This window comes from Clupea harengus, chromosome 11 (genome assembly GCF_900700415.2).
Source record: "Clupea harengus chromosome 11, Ch_v2.0.2, whole genome shotgun sequence".
NCBI lineage: Eukaryota > Metazoa > Chordata > Actinopteri > Clupeiformes > Clupeidae > Clupea > Clupea harengus.
In genome coordinates this window covers 20516368-20534038 of record NC_045162.1, presented here as the reverse complement: position 1 = coordinate 20534038, position 17671 = coordinate 20516368, and the positions used below count along the sequence as shown (strand labels likewise).

General features: G+C 43.4%; 1 protein-coding gene, 1 long non-coding RNA gene and 2 gene segments (V, D, J or C); all 4 read right to left on the bottom strand.

Annotated features, from left to right (window-relative positions):
* Positions 1 to 5118: 5118 nt before the first annotated feature.
* LOC105905493 (CD209 antigen-like protein A) lies at positions 5119 to 6033 on the bottom strand. Its single transcript, XM_012833499.2, has 2 exons — positions 5728 to 6033; positions 5119 to 5613 (listed from the first exon to the last, which is right to left on the bottom strand). Exons 1-2 carry the CDS (start codon positions 6031 to 6033, stop codon positions 5119 to 5121), a joined length of 801 nt encoding a protein of 266 aa, XP_012688953.2.
* Positions 6034 to 9442: 3409 nt separating this feature from the next.
* LOC116222517 lies at positions 9443 to 10086 on the bottom strand. The segment is given in 2 exon segments: positions 9443 to 9840; positions 10047 to 10086. Coding segments are annotated over 2 exon segments (366 nt in total).
* Positions 10087 to 10686: 600 nt separating this feature from the next.
* On the bottom strand, positions 10687 to 11289 carry LOC116222379. The gene is made up of 2 exons (XR_004164607.1): positions 11147 to 11289; positions 10687 to 10853 (listed from the first exon to the last, which is right to left on the bottom strand). It is a non-coding gene; the product is annotated as an uncharacterized LOC116222379 (long non-coding RNA).
* A 4529-nt stretch (positions 11290 to 15818) lies between these two features.
* On the bottom strand, positions 15819 to 16319 carry LOC116222516. The segment is given in 2 exon segments: positions 15819 to 16126; positions 16271 to 16319. Coding segments are annotated over 2 exon segments (357 nt in total).
* Between the last annotated feature and the right edge of the window lie 1352 nt (positions 16320 to 17671).

Here is a 17671-nt window from a genome sequence, read left to right as displayed (position 1 = left end):
TGGCCTGGAGACGTCACTCCAGTGACCGTAGACACGACCGTCTGGACGAGCGGTGCTTTCCCCCGCTCCCAGTGACTGCCTGCTGTGTGGGAAGCTTGTGTGTGACTTAGGGAATGTAGGTTAGATCAACAACGCAAGGGCTTCCGCCGACACACAGATGTTTGATGGGGTAACATCGCCATCTGTTGGTCATTGCAGGAACAGCTGTATCTGTATGTGTGTGTGTGTGTGTGTGTGTGTGTGTGACCTTAAAAAGGTGTGTGGGGTGTTGCCATTTTTGCCCTTCTCAGAAAAAGTCCCCTTCCTCTGACTAAGTTGAATGTGAGGAAACATTGTAATGGAACTTGGAATGGAAAGTGGTTTCACTGACCCTGCTGTGTGTGTGTGTGTGTGTGTGTGTGTGTGTGTGTGTGTGTGTGTGTGTGTGTGTGTGTGTGTGTGTGTGTGTGTGTGTGTGTGTGTGTGTTTGTTTCAACATCCTTTCATTTTGACCCAAAGACCCCCTCAAACATTTCCATTAAACCTGGTTTCTTTCTTTCATCTTTCAAATAAAGCAATTGGATGCCATTCCTAACACGATCAAAGGCCTCAGGAGTTTCACGGGGAAAATATTTGGCTAGTGTTTTATTATGAAAAAGACCAAATCCAACCTACAGCTTTTTTTCCCCCCTTTCTCTCTCTCTCTCTCATAGTTTTCAGCGCTGTCCCACGTGTTGCACTGCTCCTGAGCCAGTCTCGTAAACCTGACCTGCTATCCCAGGGAAGCACTGCCAAATTGCAGAGGTAAGTACTTAGCAACAAAGATCTCTCAACAGCCTCATTACTCCAGTGGACAGCACTTCAGATTGCTGCTACACTGTGTTTTATGTTACGCTAACCGAGATTATGGTCCATTTCCTTTGTGCTAATGAGCTGACAATTAATGGCCCATAAACCAGCCAATCACGCGGACGTGAATGGCAAACCCGGCCAATAAGAAGCAGCCTGGGTCAATGGGCACTTTTAGGGTATCATAGCAACCAACATAAGTGCCTCTTGGATAATAGCAGAGTCTAGAGACAATCCAAAGACTAAAGAAGTACACTAGACTTCAGAGCAAGTGACCAAAGCAACACCAGTTACTCTGGCTGGTCGTATGTATATTTTAAAGGCCTGGACACAGAAGAAGATGACATCTAAACCACTCACTGTAATGCCATTAGGCCCCAATAAAAACTGCTTAATTGGATGAGATAATCAGCGATTTACTTTATTGCTTCAGTGAATGGTGTTAGCCCTCTACGCTGTCGGACTCCTAACGATTCCCATAGTTGGTCTTGAAACTTTCTGGACGGCCCTTCGTGGTGCCGTGGATACCTGCCAGGCTTGTCCTCCGGGATGGCCGATCAGCTATATCATTTTTACAACCCTTCACAATACATCAGAAAACGGCAATGTAGTGCGGTAGTCAGAGAAGCCAACTCAGGGAAAGGACTGTTTCTCCGTTTTGACAAAGAGGGATTGGAAGCAGATTCTCCACAGATGTTGACCGATCAGCCTCTGACACAGAGGGGGCTTGGTATGACTAACGGTTACAGTAGGCATTTGCCACTGTTTCCACAACACTGGGGCCTTGCATAGTCCCTGCTGATGCTGTAGAGGCATGGACAGAGTCTGGAAAACATTTCCACACAAATGCTGTGGTTTGCTGGGAGCTGTTTGGTGAAAATCAGATTCCTCTGCTGCCCTGCTGTGCTACCCCAAACAATCTGAATGGCTATGAGTGCACACACATACACACACACACACACACACACACACACACACACACACACATGCTCAAGGCCTGCTCTTTCGCTCCAAACTGTCGTAAACACAAACAAAAGAAATATTCTTCATTACATATCAGTGGTTTCTGGTGGCTCCACGGCACAATGGATAGTGCTCTGGACGTCTAGTAAAACATATTAGTGGTTTCTTACGCTCGATCCATACTCTCTCTCTCTCTCTCTCTCTCTCTTTCTCTCTCTCTCTCCCTCTCTTATTCTGCCATTCCGTCTGTGAGTGTCCTCCACTGATTTCTGCGCGTCATCTGTAGACTAGCCCTGTATCCAGTGGGAGGGGTGCCTCCAGGAAGCAGCATGACTGGGTCACCCAAAGGTGGGGCTGATTGTACATTAACGTCACTATTGACCTCCACCAGGTGGAGACAGTAGGAGACCTTTCACTCTACACTCTCATATCTCATATCATCGAGAGGCTGCACTAACTGGGAGTTTCAACTGCCCCACTATCTGTTTGTTAATGACAGCAAAACATTCTGATAAATATGTTTTGAAAATGTATATATCTTTTGTGGTTAAAGCTGAATGCTGTCTAATCAGTTGTGGTTTGGACATCGGTGTATGGTTTTTCAAAAGATGTAATCTCACAAGAATGCAGTGGCCCACTCGCAGTGGTGCTGGGCTGTTTTTGCAGACGTAAGGGACGGTTTTGATGGCTGTGTCAACTGTTTTGAGAACTTGAACCTCATATTGAATCAGTGTATCATATCAGTTGGGAGAAAACTGCAAACAATGAGACCGCATCGTAACCTCAAATCAAAGTAAATGTAGAAAAATCGGTTGAAGTCTAATGGTTCATGTCTGATGCACATGTTATGGTGAAACATGAGAAGACATACACATACACACACAAACACACACACACACACACACACACACACACACACACACACACACACACACACAAAAACACACACACACACACACACACACACACACACAAAACACACACACACACACACACACACACACACACACACACACACACACACACACAGAGAGAGAGACATCGGGAGGTTCCAAAATCACTCAGGGTGTGCGTGAGTGATGCTTCTAGCTCCTTCTAGTGTAGTAGTAGTTGTAGTCGCTCGGACTCTCTGCTTTCAGCCACCCAGGAGTGAAAAGGGGTTCCGTAAAGAGTGTGTAAGTCTCCCTCGGCCAATACATAGCTTCTCCAACACCACCACCACCAAGACTCCTGCTTTCAACCCCTGGCTGAACTACAGGGGATCTTGGAGCGGCGGCTGTTTCTGAGGAATGATTACAGGAACTGGGCTTCTGAACCCATTCAACACCTAAAGATGGTGGAGCTGATATACTGAAGGGGAGTTGGTGTTATGAAGATAATGCAGTAGGTTCCCTCTTGCACATTTTGCTCAGGGTAGGTTCTACATCTACAGATAGGGACTATTTGCACCAATGAAACAAGCATATTTTGTCCATTACTCCCACCCACATTAACACTGTGCCAATAAAAACTCGGATATGATTGTGACACGTCGATCTGTCATGAATCACTCACTTCACTCAGGGCACAACAGACGCAAAGCACCTGGAATATAAGGGTTTGTGATGATGAGGGGATCCTTGGGAAATGGTCTGTCCTGTAAGGGGTCCCTGGCCCCAAAAAGGATGGAGCTCTAAGCCAAATGGGGTCATGTAATGTCCACAAACCCCACTCCCGATCATTTTATTCTTTCACTTTGTTTCATTCTATAAAACCTTACACATTACCGTATTTCATGCACTCTATGTTTCTTTGACCACAGCAGGAAGAAGTTGTACCGTACCATAACAGAGGACTGATTCCTGATCTGATGCTCTTTACAAGTCACATCCTGGAACAACAGGAGAAACAAGTCTGTCAGTGCAGAGATGCGGGCTCCAGCTCTGGGGTCAGCCACAGGTCTCCCCCTTGGCTCTGTGTGTGCGGTATGACCGGTTATGATAAAAATCTCCAACTCGCTATGTCAAAACTCAAGTCCAATGTCAGTTCTAATGTGGTGTGTGCACGTGGTAACAGGTTATATCAGCAATTGGAATGGATGAGCTGAATCATTTTGAGCTTCTTATTGATTGAAGGTTTTTAGAGATCCTCATTGAGACCATGAGAATATCTGTTTACCTTACTCCTTATGTTCCCTAAGGGTGGGGTCATGGTGATGTATTTTGAGCCAGTGCTGTTAGTGTTGAACTTCAAGCTATCGCCTCCTCCATGGGTATATTTCAAGGTGTGGTGACAACTGAAAAGACTTAAATATTATTCACTTCTTCCTGAATAAGTAAGTAGCCTAGGCTTACTTTGTGTATTGACCACAAATATGACCTGATGAAAAAGGTAGATGGATTTTTTTTTTAACTTTAAATGTAATTCCTTATGTAAACTTTGAACCTGAAACCTTGATTGAGTAATAGGAGCAGAATACATGCAGAGATCACACTTAAGGATAAAGAGGGAATGTGACGCCGAGTGCTCTCTCTGATAAGTCTGACACGAGTGGAATGATAGCGGAAGTTCCAGCTCAAGCGAAGGGTGTGTCCCCGCGCCTCATTTTTCGGTGTGGAGTAGTGCGCGACACCTGCACCTCTCTCATCTCATCCCGGTGCGACTAGCTCAGGTGCTGTTTCAGCAACTCCGTTGCGCAGGGCCAGGGAGAGAGCTAGACGCACACTCGAACACACCGGTGCAAGGTGATTCGGATCGTTGCCATGGCTTCACCACCAAACAGTAAGAGAAGAAGACGAGTCTTACATTTAGTGCTCCGCAGATCCACGTTTCTGTTGACGCTGTTGCACTCTGTATTCTACTTAACATTAACTAGGGCTAGTGGTGTGACAACAATAATATTAGCTGCTGATTTGAATTGGATTGAATTGATTGAAAAAAATATGGTTAGGTTATGCTGTTGTATTCTGAATCCTGATTTTGTCTTTTCCAAGTCCTTTGACTGCAGAGGGCGATCAAGTGGATGAGGTAGAGAAAAGCGCAACTGATCTATATGATTACCCTGAACACTGAAACCTGTCCAACTGGATAAGTGCGTTTTCGGTAACCATTTAGAATAGGTTACCACGACAATACTGTATTTGCTGAGGGTTAGATAAATAAAGGAAACATTTTTGACACAATTTATTTCTGTGTCATTATAGTTTTAATAGTACAGTTACAATAGACAATCAGCCCCATGAACTTAAAGCTGGGCAAGCCGGGCAAGGCCCATTTGCAGATGTAATCCTGTGTGCATTTAGCTTTACTTTAGAAAATAAAAAAAGTACACAGATATCTTTGTTATTCTCACAAAATGAAACGATTCTTCTCACAGATCCAGGGTTTTGGTCCATCACAGGGACTATCAAACCAGCTCTCCTTAGCGGTGTAATACCTTAAGATAATAACATAGAGTTCATCTGGACTGAAAGTAGGCTGATCAATACCCCAGAAGGTAGGGAAGGCAGTTGTCCCGTCCACCCAATGAAAGACCTTATCAGCCTCCTTATCAAACAGACCAATCCAGGCCATCTCACGAAGGCTGTGAAGGAACCTCTGTTCCTCTTCGCTGTTGATGATCACTAGGTCAGCACCTCTGTCTCTACAGTCCTGGCGGCTCTCACGCCAGGACTTCTCCTCTGTAGACACGTAGTAGGTGCTGCTCTTAAAAGCCACCCATCCATCACACGTGCCCTCCATCCGACAAAGCCTCGTCTTGAGCTTCTGATGGTCCTCCTGTAGCTGGTCTTTCTCTTTGAGGCAGCTGCTTGCCTCTGCTTTCAGCTGCACTATCTCAGCAGACTTCACGCTGGCCAAGTTGTTTAAATTAGCCTTTAGTTGCTCTATCTCGGCAGATTTAACGCTGGTCAAGTTGTTTGAGACCAGCTAAAGGCTGAATATCTCAGCAGATTTCACGCTGGTCAGGTTGTTGATGTCCGCCTGTAGCTGCTCTATCTCAGTGGAGCTCATATAGTGTACGCGTAGGAAAATATTCAGGCTCAGCTGCAGAGCACACACCACCATGAAACCCACTGCGACCAACAGGTAGATCCCCGTCATGCGTCGTGTGTTAGTCAGCGTCTTCTCCTGGATGTCCTGGGCCTCGCTGGTGTTTGTGTGCGGGACTTCTGCAGGTCTAGGGCCAGCTCGCTGCCTTTCTCGCCTTGTCCTTTGGCCCGGAACGGAGAGCTTGCTGACATTTACGTATGATTCATTATCCATTTTTAGATAGACCCTCTTCAAGTGGACCACTCTTCTGTTCAGCCTTTACTGTAGAATGCGAGTTGGTGTCTGTGTTCGATGATGGGCACCTTCCACTTTAAGTAAATGCTGTTGTTCGTGAGCATGTCTATCTATAATTATAATTTCAGGGAAGTAGGAAAGTGGAAGAGGGCAACCCAAAGCCTATCACACTCTCCACAGCACCAAGGCATGAGGCTCTTGGGCGTTGCTAAGTAAAGTCAGTTCTGGGCTTAGGTCAGTGACTTCCCCAAGCATGAGGGTCGATGGAGAAGTGGAGTTTCTGCAGAATCAGTGTGTTATCATAGCTCGTACGAAGGGGCCATTTACATAAAATGCAGTGACACTTTTGTGTTAGTGAATGAGACATATGAAACCTGTGACAGACATATCATGCTCCTATCCTCTCCTTTCCTTTTCTTGTACTGTCATACCTTACTTCATTGGTGTTTTTCACCAAGCAAACACAACCATGTTACCTCATGTGCTAAAGCTAGCATGTAAATGTGTGGTAGTGGATGCAGTGTGTGGCACATGCTACATATACGACATGCTCTTTCTCTCTCTCCTGCTTCAGAGGCGAGGATCCCAGCGATGGAGGCGGCCATGGGTTTCGTCCTGGGCGCGATCGCCGGCTGTGCGCTGGGGGCCACCGAGGGCCCCATGAACCAGGTGATGGCGGAGCTGACCTCGGGCCCGCACCTGAATGCCATGATGGACGCTGTGAGACAAGTGGGGCCCCTGGGTGTGGGGACGCTCCTCGGGGCCACGGCCCTCACCACCGCCATGGTGTCTGCCATGACAGGGGTGATGCTGGCGGCCCTGGTGGCTCTGGTGCAGCTCAGGGCGAGCGAACATGAAAACGGATCGCCAGGAGTCGGGGTGCTCGTGTGGGTGACCTCCGGGCTCGCAGCTGCTGTCGGGGCGACTGCCAGTGGAGCGACGCTTGGGGTCTTAATTGAGACGCTCACACGGGGCTCTGGGGCGACTGGACTGCTCTGGGGACTGGTAGCGTTCAACCTGCTGAAACCGCTCCTTCTTGTGGTTTTACGGTTCAGGGGCAAACAGGACTGCTGTGGGCTCCTGGATCAGAGCGAGAGGGAGGAGAGGCAGCAGGAGGTGATGGAGGACGTGCAGAGACAGAGGGTCACCGTGGAGATGGAGCAGAAGATAACTGTCCTGGAGGAGGAAGGAGGAGAGGTAGACGCTAAGCACCAATCCGCCTGGGAGGCGCAGTGGAAGGAGAGGAAGGAGGCTGAGAGGGAGGAGAGGGAGAGGTTGGCGCTGGAGACGGAGAAGAGGAGCATTTCCAAGCGCATCAGCAAGGTGATGACGAAGTACGTGGACTTCCTTGTATTCTCGAGCATCCCGATGACGGTGACGGCGACCGTGACAACCGCGTTCGGGCTGTTCGGGTTCGGGGACTACCGCTTCGTCTTTGTGGTTCTGCTGGGGCTGGTTCTCCTCATGGCCTTCATACTGATGAGGTCCACGCCGCTGAGCTTCTGGATGTTCGCCGGCTGCATGGGCATGTTCGCCACCTTCGCCATCGCAGTGCTGACCGTGCACGCCGGACAGGAAGTGGCGGGGGCCTCGGCCAGGATGAGGACAGCGGGGATGCCGGTCAACCGCGAGAAAACCATCGCCAGCATGAGCCACCGCTCGTCCCTGGAGGCGATCGCCGCTGGCTTCTTCGTGGCCAAGCTGTGTCAGGTCGCTCTCGGGGCAACCGTGGGAGGGCCCCTGGGACGGCAGGTGGACGGGAAGATTGTGGTGGGGGCAGCGGGGGCTGTGGTGGCCACCCTGGGTCTGGTGCGAGCCTCTTCCGCATTTCTGGGATTTGGCGGGACGGCGGGGGCCCTGCTCGGGGCAGTTGGGGCAGGTGGGGTGTCTCTGGGGTCTGCGGCGGCCATCGCTGTGGGCTGGTCCACGTGGGCGGGGACTGTTGGCACAACAGCTGGAATGGTGACCGGGGCGTTAGCTACTGGGAAATGGGACGTTCCCAACTTAATTCAAGTGCCTGTTGCGTACATGTTTGCCATGACAAACCCTTACTGAACTGCGTTATTGCTAATTTCTTGCTTTAGTCAGATGAAACAAACAGCTTAAGGGTTTGAAAACACAACGTTTTTGCTGTCAGTGTCCGTGGACATACTTAGAGCTCACCAAGGCAATAGCATCCATACTAGTAGTCTTGCTCAGAGTACAGAATTGTATCCTCAGAGATGCCTCAAGCACTGCTGACTGCCAGCACTGTTATCAATAAATGTATTATATGTGAGAAATTTGGAATAGTTGTTTTGTTTTTACAAACATTTTTTTACATAGTTTTATGAGGAAATGTGTACGAGTAAAGTATAAGATGCAAAGACATATGACACACAACATTGATATCTTATAGTAAAGGATTAATGATCCAGAGAGGTTTTGGTATTTGACCATATGTTTTTCTCAATATTTAGGATAATATTGTATTCAAATGTCATACATGTAGCTGACTGTGGTTACTGCGTGCCAGAGTTAGATCAATAAAGTAAGCTGAAACCTCTACCATATGAACACAAGGGGGCAGTGTTGTAATGTGTGTGTCTGGCCAGTCACAGTTTGTCATTTTACCAGGAAAAAGAGCTTTGCTGCTTGTGGATTATGTTGTACTTGTTGTGTAGATGTTGTATAAGTGTGCATACGGACCAAATGAAAGTGTCAAATTAGTGGCACCTTCTGAATCATTTCATCTGTGGAATTCAGGATTGCAGCAATATTACGCAAATTTGATTTGAATTAAATGTATCTGTTCACTTGATAACATAAAGACACTAAAATCTGATTGTAAGGAAAGGCAAAGCAGGAACTCCTTAAACATTATGTTTTTAATATTTAATTCAGTTATGAATACATTTTTATACTGAACACCACATCCTCATCTCTAATTAAATTATTAAATAAACTCGGCCTGTACTGTATGTACAGGAAGGTCCATAAGGTCAGTGTACATAATTGTGCAAAACAGATTAAAGAAACAGAAGTCAGACAGCTAGTGACATGATAAAATAATCAAAATGACAAAGAAGTGATTTGAAACATATGTTTATTATTTTAGGATATTTAAAGCCAGAACAGTGCACATGAAGCTAATCGTAAGGCAGACAACAGAGACATTGTTGCTAAGGAAGTTTTATTGAGTTTACAATCCACTTGGTTTGAAATGATTCACATGTAATTCAACAGACATGTACTCTCTCTTTGACAGTTTGTAGCAACAGGAAGAGTAAATACATTTGCTAAAGTGGACTGAAAGCAGAAGTGATACAACAAGCGTTGGCAGCTGCAGGTTTCAATGACTGTGTGTGTGTGTGTTTCAATGACTGTGTGTGTGTTTGTGTGTGTGTGTGTGTGTGTGTGTGTGTGTGTGTGTGTGTGTGTGTGTGTGTGTGTGTGTGTGGTACTGGCTCTGGGCTCCTGGCTACTCACACTGGCTCTTGCTGAGTGTGTTGGTAGCAGGGCTCTTCAGGCTCTCATGTTGGACCTGACAGGTGAAGCTCTTGGCAGCCTCCCAGTCAGCCTGCGGGAGCCACAGGGTGCTGCTCATGCTGTAGGTCTTGTCAGACGCACGCACCGACTGGCTGTCCTGTTTGTCCCCTTTGGCCACCTGTCCGTCCACCAGCCAGCTCACAGTCACGTGGTCAGGGTAATATTTGCTGACCACACAAACCAGTGATGTTGGGACACTGGGAGAAGCCTCCGTCTTGGTTGGACGAAGGATCTTGACTTCAGGAGAGAAGATGTTGCCTACAAGCAATTAGACACAAAAACAGCAATTGTTAGTAACATGTATTCCTATAGCCCATGCTGTTATCATTAGAGATTTACTGTATAACCCAGGTACCAAGATAAGATACCAAACATTTAGAAACTATCTTTTGATATTTTAAAATGTTTTAAGTTTTGTTCATCTCTGAAATATTAGTGATCTATCAGAGAGAGGGAGAGTCTACTGTGCGGTGCAAAAGTGCAGCCTGTCCGTATCTTCATCATGTAGCTACATCCATGGCATGATGAAGAAGTCTTCCCTCTCAGCCACTTTACTACATGCATGGCTACAGACAATTACATGTCTAACGCTAATTTGCAAGATCTGTATGTTCTTATATCACAATCATTTCAAATATTTTATAGATCACCAACAAGTACACATTATGTGACTGGCACAAATAACAGATAATATATCACCAACAAGTACACCTAATGTGGCTGGCACTAATTATAGATAATATATCACCAACAAGTACACATGTATGTGATTGGAATTAATAAAAACATACTTCCACATCTGAAAGTCTAACAGCAGCGTGTTTTAACTTGTACTGTTTTCAACCAATTGGACCAATTTTCATTAGGATTACAATTCAGTCACATTTTAACCTGATTTTAATTGATAAACTATGCAGAAGATCTTCCAGTAAACAGTTAGAGTAGTATCTTTCATCAATGTCATGATTTAATGAATACAATAAGTCTTTTCAATTACTAAAAAATGAACTAAAAAATCAAAAAAAAAAAAAAAATCAAAAAAAAAATATTCTATGATGCATTTCAGGTTCTTATATTGTTCAATATTATGCTTATCTTATTAGAATCAAATGGTAGACCACAGAGAGAAGTGAAGCACTTACTTTTCACTGTCAGTTTGGTTCCTTGGCCGAACATGTACCACAGTGACAGAAGTAGTGGGAACCGTCGTACAAAAACCTCCTCGCTGTGTTCACTCACTCACAGCATTTACGCCACTTAAGATATCTACGCTGAAACACACATGCTGTTATAAACACTCGCTTGTAAAAATGATCAAGTTTTTATGACATCACTTCATGTGTTCTTGGAGAATCTAGTGAAGGTATTCTAAAGAAATTATGTGTACAGTATTTATGTAAACTGTAACCTGAGAAACAGTAGATTAACAAGTACATTAACAAAAGAAACCTTCAAATTATTATCTTGAAAGTCTTTAAATGCATATTCAGCACATTTATTTACATTTTCTGTGGTGTTGGTGTGTGATGTAGTTTTTGTGTGATTTATGGCAGTTTTTGCCTACCTGCATCTTAACCCAGTCTTCTCCTCCACCGAAGTAAAGAGTTTGACTCCACGGCCAAAGGTGTAGTCCACTCACAGATGGCAGCATAATATAATCTCTCTTCATAAAAGAAAACTATACATCCAGTTGAAATAAAGTGACAGGCCCATTCAGTTGGGGGTCTACAAACGAGGAGGAACATTTAGTACGTCTCCAAATCAGTGTGGTCCTGTGAAGAGTAGTGCTTTCCACAGAAGTACAGTCCTGCATCCTTATATTCAACATTCCTCACTGAAAGCACTGAAAATTGTTTGATCCTTTCGACCATGATCCTCCGTAACAAATTCCAGGGCAGAAATGTCTGAGTGCCTGGCTGCTGCACATTGCCTGTGATGGCTGTTACTGTGCCTTTTGATGGACTTCAAGGGGCTAAATGAACTGCTCTGTAAGTGAGTGTCAGTTTGCCATTGTTTGTAAGCTCATAGAGGCTCATGCATGAGTAACCTGAGGAGGTCAGTGAAGTGTGAAGTGGAGGGGAGGTTTTTGTACGGCGACATTCCACTGTGTGAACGGTGCTGAGTAAGTGTGTCCACAGTGATACTCTGCCTCATCCTCCAGCTGGACTCCACTGATGGTGAAGGTGTGGTCAGCACCAGAGTATGACCCACTGAAACGACTCGGGGTGCCAGAGAAAAGGTTGTTACTGTAGTAAATTAGTAGTTTAGGTGGTTGTCCTGGCTTTAACTGGTAAAGATGAATGCAATTGCCAATATACTGTGAGACTCGACAAAGAATCTTCACATTTCCCTCTGGCTGGGCAGATACAGCTAGAGGAGACTGATCCACTGTGACGATCCCCAGAGTACCTGATATGTGTAGTGTAAAAGAGAACGCAAGATCAGTGAACCTCAAAATGACTAATGTAAACTTTACAGCAAATGAAACACACAGAACATAATACAATTCTGACATACCTGTTGCCCAGAGAGTTAAAAGAGCTATCATCTGAACAGCTGAGCCCATTTTGTTTGCTGTAGTCCTGACGAGTCTCTCGGTGGTTTGGTGTGAGGCTGCTTTAAAGGCAGGTGGAGAAATAGCATGCAAATAACTGTCACAGGTCTGCTGGAAGTCAGCTGGGGTATAAAAAAATCTGTCTCTTCACCCAGTGATCTGACAAAACTTCACCCGCGTTAGACATTTAGCTGTGTAGAGGACTGTACTGTATTGCGACTTCCGGGTGCTTCAGTATTTAGCTCAGTTTGCTCCTCTTCACTCCTGGGAGGCATCGTATGTCTTATTTAGCTCCATATGCTAGGGATACTCAATATGCTGTTTTACATGAATTAATATCTGTTCAGTAAGTAAGACCAATTGATCATAAGGTACAAATGTACATGACATAATATCTACTGAAATGTGAGTTAGAATACATACAACCAATTGTGATGTGATGTATTTGTGTATTGTCTTACCTTGTGCATTACCTTGGACAGCAGTGTCTGTCAAATGAATATGTAATGTGGATGCAAACCTGGTAAATGAGAATGTGAATGTGAATGTGAAAGAGTAACTTGGAAAAGAGAAACTTGCTTTTTTTAAAGACAATGGATATTGTCAGACACTAGTTTTAGACATTATTGACTCACACAGGTGTATGCCAAATATGAAATGAAGATGACTATCCCAAATATGAAATGAAGATGACTATCCCAAATATGAAATGAAGATGTCTATCCTAAATATGTAGTGAAAATGAAGATGTCTATCCCAAATTTGTAGTGAAAATGACTATCCCAAAGCAACTCAGAACACCATGCTTCTCTCTACTTCTACTGGAAATTTGAGATTTATTAATTTTCAACTGAATTTGTGCTTCTACTAATTTTAGTGTTATTTGTCAGTTAATTGCATTACATTCATTGATTCCATTTTCAATAGCTCAATACAGAGTATTGGCCATTCTACTATGAATGCGCCACTTAAAAGATCAGTGAAGAGTTGTGGAGTTTTTGTACGGTGGTATTTCACTTTGAATAGTAACTGGCTTGAATGGCTTCTGAATGTGTTTGGATAGTGATTGTGGACTGACTTTTAGCTGTAATTCTGGGCATAGTCTTTTGAGGGAAACACAGTTTGACGCATAAACAAATCGAGATGGTCAGTGAATCGTAGAGGGTAGGGGAGGTTCTTGTACGGTGATGTTACACTGTGTGAACGGGAGCTGATCGCTTTGTCCACAGTGATAGTCAGCCTCATCCTCCAGCTGAACTCCACTGATGGTCAAGGTGTGGTCAGCACCAGTCCAAGTACCACTAAAACGACAGGTGACCCAGTGAACCACTATAGATCATGAGTTTGGGTGGTTGCCCAGGCTTTAACTGGTACAGCTCCATATCATCATGAATCACTTGAGAGGCTTTGCAGAGAATCTTTACAGTGTCCTCAGGGTTAGGGTTAACCCTTAACCCTGCACCGTCTCCATCTCCACTGATGCAGACAGTTATCAGTGTTTACCCTTAACCCTGAGACTGGTCTACTGTGAGGATCACCAGAGAACCTGTGGAAGACAATCAGAGTAAATCAACACTGTTTCTATCTCCCTGAATGAGAATTGGAGTTACTCTTAAAAATGAGTAAATATTGGAGCATATTCACCAATTAAACGGAAAAAATTATACATATGTTCAGTATGATACAAGGTCAAATATTCTAGTAATACATGTGTTGTGCTATACATGTGATAGTAATGGGTTCTATGGGTATGGGTACAATTTTAAGTAATTAATTCAACAATAATAATCAGTCAATATATTGTGAAGTACAACTGTAAAATGTTTTAGATCATATAGAGTTGTTTTCTTGCAGCTGTCAGGATCTTGTATGTGCTTCACTCATGGGTAAACTGTCATGGTCAGTGAAGCAGAGAGGAGCAGGAGGTTTTTGTACGGCGATATTTCACTGTGTGAGCGGGAACTCTTCACTGTGTGCACAGTGATACTCAGCCTCATCCTCTAGCACCAGTCCACGCACCACTGAAACGACTCGGTGTCTTTGAAGAGACCTATAGACACAGCCTGTACGGAGTTTAAAGAGCTGATTTAGAAAAGAGACGCAGTAGATTTCAGCATCACACCAAATCTGGAAAGGTGTGACTAATAGGCCCTTTGCATGTTGTTGCACTCGCTTCATTTGGCTCTTGTGTGAACAACATCTAAACAGGACTTCATGATGATGGTCTACACAGTAGAGTCTACACCGGCATTTGTGTAACTGCTTCAAACACTTATGTGCTGTTTAGACATATTCCATGTAGAAAATATATTTTCCATATGTAATCACAATCTTTCATCTCATGTAACAGGGGTTTTAAATGTATTTCATTTTGGGGCTTTTCATTTTTTTCTTGTTTTTTGTTTCTGTTACCTTGTCAATAAAACAGAAGTAAATCACAGTGGTTTAGAGTTGTGTGCAATGGGGTTGGGCAAATAAAAATAATTTGTAATATTTCTGAGAAATAGTGAAAAAGTGTCTTAATATTATATGTCAGTTGATGAAAGGACATAACAGGGACAGCACAATAGACTGTAATTAGGTTCCAGTCAGTAGTGGAGGAAGTATTCAAATCCTTTACTACCAATACAGCTGCATGAAAAACCCCTAGCAAAATGTAGTTAATGTATTGAAGTCAAAGTCTGTCTGACTGACATATTATATATATATATATATATATATATATATATATATCTTATAAATGACATCATTAGATTATAAATACTGTAGAATGAGTGTATAAACCGCATGTTACTGTTGTAGCTGATGGAGATGGAGCTAGTTTGAGCTACTTTATGTGCAGTTTTATATTCAGGGACACCAGATAAATCAAAGGGGTTGTGAGATGATGAATGGGAGAGGAAAAAAGAAAAAACTTAATTCTGACACAAAAAAATCTATTTTCAATTTTTGGACTTTTTCTCTAATCTTTGATTTTTGGTGAGATGTTAGCTAATTTGAACATTTATTGAAATGAAATCATGTGAGAAGTTTAGAGGGGAAAATCAGTATTTTCCCTCATAGACATCTGAAATGTTACCCCAACTACACACTGCTTTTTGTTAGATGTCAGAAGCCAAACAATGTAAAATGTGTATACATTGTAAGTCGCTTTGGATAAAAGCGTCTGCTAAATGACTAAATGTAAATGTAAATGCAAACAGGTTGGAAAACAATGGTTTAATATCTAACAATGTATTGTAACAGCTTCAAACAGCCTCAGTCAGTATAAAATGTAACAGCTAGAGATCTTACGGAAAAGAAAAGAACCATCCACTAATACTAACCCTTAATACTAATTCTAATACTCAAGTCTTCTCACTACCCTCCACTAAGTCACAGAATTGACCTTAAAGCCCTGCAGCTTGTTTAAAGATCACTGAAGGGGACAGGCCCAACTTACCTATCATATATGTTTCAGTTATACACACCTGCTAGACCTCTCAGATCACTAGCGAAAAATCTGTTGGTAATACCTACTGTCAGAGCTAAACATGGTGAAACAGCTTTTAGTGCAGGTCTAAATTCTCTTGAATATTTCTATGGGGCTCAAGAAATGTTGATCGAGAAACTGCAAACTATCAGAATGCAAAATCATCAGTGAAGCAGAGAGACGAGCAGGAGGTTTTTGTACGGTGATATTTCACTGTGTGAGCGGGAACTCTTCACTCTGCTGGCAGTAATAAACAGCCTCATCCTCTATCTGAACTCCACTGATGGTGAAGGTGGTCAGAGCCCCACTCAGAGAGCCACTGAAACGCTCTGGGGTGCCTGAAAACCTTCCATTGCACTGGTATATTAGACCTTTTGGAGCTTGCCCAGGTTTGAACTGGTGAAGAGACATGTCATTTCCAATGTCCTCCGAGGCTCGACAAAGAATCTTCACAGTGTCCTGGGGTTGGGCATTGATGACAGCAGGAGACTGATCTACTGTGATGATCCCCAGAGAATCTAACAACATAACAGAATGCAGGAATCACAGATGGAAGCCTGACCGAGCCAAACAGAACTGTGAAGTAGCACACACACCAATGCAGAGCACGTTATAACCTGACCACAGCAAAACAGAGTAAAGAGACTTGCTGTGAAACTTACCTGAGATGCACAGGATCACAACAGAAAATATTTGAAATATGTGAATCATGTTGTACGAGTGTCAAATTGCTATAAAAATGTCAACTTGTCACGTAGGTACGTGCTTAAAGGTTGTTGTGATGATCAAGTGTGAATAGAGAGAGCAGCTTTTAATGATGTGGGAAGTGAAACCTCATGTAAATGAGTGACAGTTACCTCTGTTCTGTGGGGGGGGGGGGTCATTATGTGTTTGTTATAGTTTAGCTTTCTCATAATTGTTACGAGCACTGTCACTTAATTAATCTAGCATGATGCACTGTTCGTGAACTCGCTTAGCATAAGCTGCTAATGTACAAATACGAGTGTTACAGGGTTTACCTATGCTAACTTTTGAGCGGTCTTTCATTTAGTGTACATGCCCTTGTTGATCTGAGATTAAGCCAGTAGCATGGCATTGCTGAAGAGGTTAAATTATTACCTTTAGTTCCCTGTATAATTCATTATTTAAATGGTAGGCTACTACAGGGCTGTGTATTAATGTATATTTACTGTTTGTACTTTACTTTCACTCACACACACACACATACAAACATACACCCACCTACAATTTATCCCATTCATTGTTGTTAATGCAATACAAAGAGTGAAGAATCAAACTGAATATCCAAGTCTCCATTCTTTTCCATTCTAATCGGATGACCCTCAGTGATTACACATTTCCCGAACCCCCTCTATAACAGTACCCGTATAATTTCTGCGATACCTAAACCAACTAACTCGACTTCGCCCTACATTACCCATGAATCATCGCACACACATGTATACCAAACATCAACGTATTCCAAGGCAACAGCTCTCGGTGTCAATATAAAAATGGCAAGTGAAAGCGAAAACAGAGACGCAGACTCAGCGAGTAGGCCTACATCCAATCCACCTTATTATTATGTGCGGGATTTTTACACACTGTCTGATAAAGTTTCCGACAGTAAAAATCTCACCTTTCTGTGCAAATTATGTCCTCCTGAAAAATTAGCAATAATTTAAAAAAAAAATGAAAATGAACTGAACTATGAACTAGTTCAGAATTTAAATGGTGAACTATGAACGTGAACGATTCATGTTTACTTGTATGAACTGAACTTTGAACTAGTTCATGAGAGGTGTGAACGTGCACAACACTGGCTGCCAGTGTATGTGTGACAGACCCAGGTGCCAGGTGGAGGTGTGTTGGGAAGCTAATGTCCAGCCACTTCCAGAGTTCTTTCTCTAGAGTCCCTTTTCCCACTGATAGGTGGTATAAGATCGATGGCGAGACCAACACCCACATTACATATCCAACATTTGGGATCAATCCCAATATCGTTTTTTTTAGACTACAGCTGTTTCTTTTCTTTTCTTTTAATTTATTTTATACACTCACTT

Coding starts and splice junctions, on each gene's coding strand:
- LOC105905493 (XM_012833499.2), bottom strand. CDS start 6,033: ATGGATAATGAATCATACGTAAATGTCAGCAAGCTCTCCGTTCCGGGC. Junction 5,614..5,727: donor ACATCAACAACCTGACCAGC/GTGAAATCTGCT, acceptor GCCAGCGTGAAG/TCTGCTGAGATAGTGCAGCT.